Source organism: Vigna angularis, chromosome 6 (assembly GCF_016808095.1).
Source record: "Vigna angularis cultivar LongXiaoDou No.4 chromosome 6, ASM1680809v1, whole genome shotgun sequence".
In the NCBI taxonomy this organism is placed as follows: domain Eukaryota; kingdom Viridiplantae; phylum Streptophyta; class Magnoliopsida; order Fabales; family Fabaceae; genus Vigna; species Vigna angularis.
In genome coordinates, this window is record NC_068975.1 from 35,424,001 (window position 1) to 35,428,511 (window position 4,511).

The 4,511-nt window shown below is 32.9% G+C and overlaps 1 protein-coding gene across 1 annotated transcript; it reads right to left on the reverse strand.

The window, feature by feature from the left end:
* Positions 1 to 2,053: 2,053 nt before the first annotated feature.
* LOC108340960 (CBS domain-containing protein CBSX5) lies at positions 2,054 to 4,226 on the reverse strand. The gene is made up of 2 exons (XM_017578548.2): positions 3,741 to 4,226; positions 2,054 to 3,165 (listed from the first exon to the last, which is right to left on the reverse strand). The coding sequence occupies exons 1-2, from the start codon at positions 4,106 to 4,108 to the stop codon at positions 2,364 to 2,366; spliced, it is 1,170 nt and encodes a 389-aa protein (XP_017434037.1). The 5' UTR covers positions 4,109 to 4,226; the 3' UTR covers positions 2,054 to 2,363.
* Between the last annotated feature and the right edge of the window lie 285 nt (positions 4,227 to 4,511).

The following is a 4,511-nucleotide window of genomic DNA, read 5'->3' on the forward strand; positions in this document are numbered from 1 at the left end:
AATATAAAAGTTAAATACGTTACTTTAGAATATTTAATTATATTATTTACAAATATTTAATAAGATACCTTTAAAATTTGTTATGTTATTTTGAAGGTTTAATTATATTATTTATAAGGTAAAAGTTTGTTCTTTTTAAATCTTTTATTATATTATTTTAAAATTTAAAATCTTTTTATTTTGAAGGTAAAAGTTTATCAGATTAATTTAAAATGTTTAATTATATTATTTATAAATGTTTAAATAGTTTATAGAATAATTTGTATGAATATTTTAAATTTATTAAAAATATAAATATATTTAAAATTCATATAAAAAAAATTATAAAAGTTGAAGCAGTTAAGAATCTTTGATCAAATTCTTTTAGATTTCTAAAAAATTAAAATAGCTTTTAATTAAGAACGAAATATAAATTTTATTAAAGTTTGGAGAAGGAGTGTGAAAGGGTTGGAGGTAAAAGGTCAAACAGTTTGTCTTAGTTTTTGTGATTCGAAATTGGTTTTGCAATTACCATACTTGAGTATCTCTTTTTTTCCTGTACCCCTATAAGTCAAGTGAAAAGACATTTTTGCCCTAACGTAAACAAACCTTATTTGCGTGTGAGGGTAAATGGACTACGTTTCTAGTTTTAGAATCACTAAAACTATAGCTCCACACTTTTTTCTTATGTGAAAAAAATTACCTCATAATTATATATTTACTTATAATTATATATTTACTTCTATGTGGATATTTTTCTTATTTTTTATTTTATCCACTCACAGTCAAGTCTTATGAAAGAACAAGATTTTCAGTCGGTGGCATTGAAAATGCCAACTTTTTTCTGAAATAACAAGTTTGAAAAAATAAATTATTGGAAGAATTGTGATCATATAATGTCTCTTTCTGTAAAAAAAAAAAATTATTGGAAGAATCGTGGATCATAAAATGTCTCTTTCTGTAAAATGGGTAGCTGATCTTAAAGATGTGATTAATGCTTTTGTCCAAACATGCAGCATAAAAATCTATCATGTCACTGTTTTCTTCATGAAATAAAATTATTATAATATAGTTTTTTCATGTTTCTGTGGTAACAAACCTATGTCAGAAAAATCCATTCAACTTCTATGAAACAAATAATACAATAATGCAGCTTTTTTAAAGGGTGCCTTTATTCCTCCTATTTTCTTCTGTTCTTTCAATTCCACATTTTAAACGTCCATTTAAGTAAATAATGTTTCAATAGGTCTACATAATAAATTCTTCTTTTAAAATATTATTTTGGAAAACAAAAATCAATTTTTTAATGCAAATGTAATATTTTGCACATATATGTTTTCCTTTTCAAATTAAGCAAATTTTGGGTGATTTAATTTTTAATTTTAAAATACGATTTATTAATGAGTTTTATTAAATGCACATGATTGAAAGAAAATATGAATAGATGTACAAGAGTCTTAAATCTTCACACTTTTTCAATGATTTTCCTTGAAATTTAAATTACATGACATGATATTTTTGGAGAGAACATAAATGTTGGAAGAAATTAACAAATTCAATTTTCTTTTGGCGAAATTGATTAACGTAGTAACCATTTTTCATATTTTTAAACAAATTCATAAAATTTATTATTTTCATCATTTTCTTTTATCTATTTTTTATTCTCTTATACAATTCAAACAAAGCTAAAGAGAGCATTATTTAACACTGAGAAAAAAAATCACATTATCATTCAATTTTAGAACAGGGTTAGTTTTGAAGAAATTTTAAATTTCTTATTTAAATTTATATAAAATTCTTATTTAAATTTATATAAAATTCTTATTTAGGAGCCGTCCTCCTTGAAAAACAGATTTTTTTTTTAGATTTTCATTGTAAAACTCATTCCAATGAAAGTACAAACTTCATCTTGTAATAATAAGCAGTATAGTATTAGTAATAGTTATTAATTATCTTAAATTTAGTATTTTAATCAAATAAAATGAAAATTAATTGGTATATATAAGCATTTGCATAATTAAAAAAAAAACATTTCAATAATTTCGAAACAAAAGTAAAAAGGAAGAGAAGTAGGTAAACAATTAGCAAAATTGATTTAGATGTGATCAGTTAATAGTTTATACAAATATCATTCTCCCCTCTCTCTCTCTCACGATATAGATTAAATCTCTGATCTCTCTATTTTCTCCCTTTCTCTGGTGGCTATATAAATTGTTGTACAAATATTATATAAGTAACATCTCTTTGTATCAATCTTTCTGTGAATAAACACAGATTCCTGCTACCTAGTTTATGTTTGATTCTTGCTTTTTATTTATAAAAACAAATTAGCTGAAGTAATACAACAGTGTTATTTGCATCATCATCTATGAACGTAGTGAATGTTAGCACATGAATTTAAGGTGCTCTCTGAAAACTTTCAACATTGCTTGGAAAGTAACAATGCCAGTCAAGGTTCCATCTTCTTCCACAACCCACACGTAGCTTACACGATGAGCCAGAGCCTGAATCATCACCGCCACCAGAGAACTCCACCGGTAACACACCATCGCTTCAGACCTTCTCCCCACCCTCCCAGAGTACCCTCCAAGCTTCCAATTCTTCCCGGAGCAAGAATCTTCGTCGGAGGAACAACTAGAAGAAAAAGAAGACCATGAACAAAGACCTGTTTCGTCAGGGAGCAACTCTGAGAGGTTCTTGTCTTCCACCCTCTCCTTCACCAACTGCACCAAGTCCTCCGGTGGGCCGCCACAGTCAATGTAAGAAGTGAAGTCGCCGGCAGAGAGCGTTGCCATGGCAGGCACAACGGCCTCATCGCAGGAGTTGAGCACAAATGGCGAGATTTCGCCAACGAACTTGCCATTGGGGTCAACAATGGCGACGGAGCTTTGGTATATGAGGGACAGGGACAAGAGGTCCAAAACAGAGGACGCAGGGTCATTGTAGCACACTGCAAAGAGGTTTTGCGTGTCGATGGCGCCTAAGGTGTTGATGGGGCTAGCCGCTGTTGGGGAAAACACACCGATTGAGTTGAGGAGATACCGGAAGATGTCCTCTTGGGTGAGCCAACAGTAGGTGGTTTTGTCAGCGTGCCGCAAGTTGGAGTCAAAAACTTCGAACTGATTCTGTATTGGTATCACCAGGTTGTGCACCCCTTCATGCATAACATCTATAGCCTCGGCCAAACTGCAAACAGACCAAACACATCACACTTTTACAACATCTCATATTATGCGTATCCATGTCTTAATCAAACTTCACATAACTAAGCCTGCATTCGAAAATTCCAATTTACAACAACCAACTTGTCATGTCACACAAAGAAACCATAACCTTCTGCCACCAAATTTCTCCATGTTAGTATGTAAGTAGAATATCATCCAATCTTGATTTAAATAACAAGGAGAAGGAAAATTGGAATTAAGTTTCATTCAACAAATATTTTATCCACCTTTCCTTTATAGTTTGATCATTAAATTTGACATGCTGTGATGCAGATTTTGGTTGGAATTTGAAAGGGTGAATGTTATAGTGTTGTAGGTGATAGGTGTTATCTGAAACTATGAATGAAAAGTGAAAGGTGAAAAGGGGAAAATGACATTAAATATCAGTACAGTAGATAAGAAGAAAAGTGTGGATGGTTAGGTTTTTGTTGAATTATAACAGGTCAAGAAAAATAAAAGGCAAAGTAACCGGGCGCGACGTACAAGCGTTGGAAAGGAAAAGAGATTGGAGAAGAAGGAAAGAGAGAGGAAGCATACCTGGCAGTGGGTGGAAGGTGGCGGACGAGGAGAGAGGAGGTTTGGTGGAGGATGGCGGAGATGGGGGAATTGAGGGCGGCGGAAGGGGAGGAGAGGTTTTGGGGTTTGGAGAGGAAGCAGATGATGTCGACCATGCAAACCTTACCGATGCAGGTGCAGGTGGTGCATTTGGAAATAGTGGTTTGGTGCTTTGGTTGTGGTTTCCTAATGAAGGAGTGATGGCAGTTCCAGACGGAAACGTAGTTGTCGTCGATCTTTTTTAGGGCGGCGAGGGCGTCGGCTACGGTGTCGTCGACGGAGAGAGACCTGAGTGGCGGTTTCCCAAGACAGAGGTCGGATAACTCATGCCTCGACAATCTAGCTGCCATACACAATTAAATCAGCCGAGGAAGAGAAAGGGGAAGTGAGAGAAAGAGGGGGAGAAACTTTCAAGATTCAGAATTCTCGAGAGAGAGACTTGCTTCTGTCTTCTGACCCAGAACCAGAGGAGGCTCTCTTATTTATAGGAAGATTGTTACCGGAATAGCCGGTAGAGCATGCATCTAAACTGCCTCTATGTAGGTTGGAGATGTGGTTACTAGACAACCAATTCTCAAATCACATTAACCATATATATATATATATATATTTGCTAATTTACTTAAAAGATTTTCTGTTGTTATCTCTCTTAAAAAAACAACTTTAAATTTAAGATATTTTAATAATTTTAAATTTTAATTTAAAATAAAAAAATAAAAGATAGTTATTTATCCTTTCTGTTATTATTTTTTT

Bases quoted from the DNA above. Each gene is read 5' to 3' on its own strand.
- LOC108340960 (XM_017578548.2), bottom strand. From the start codon at position 4,108: ATGGCAGCTAGATTGTCGAGGCATGAGTTATCCGACCTCTGTCTTGGG. The intron at 3,166-3,740 runs GTATGCTTCCTC...GTCTGTTTGCAG, and splicing joins CACCTTCCACCCACTGCCAG to TTTGGCCGAGGCTATAGATG.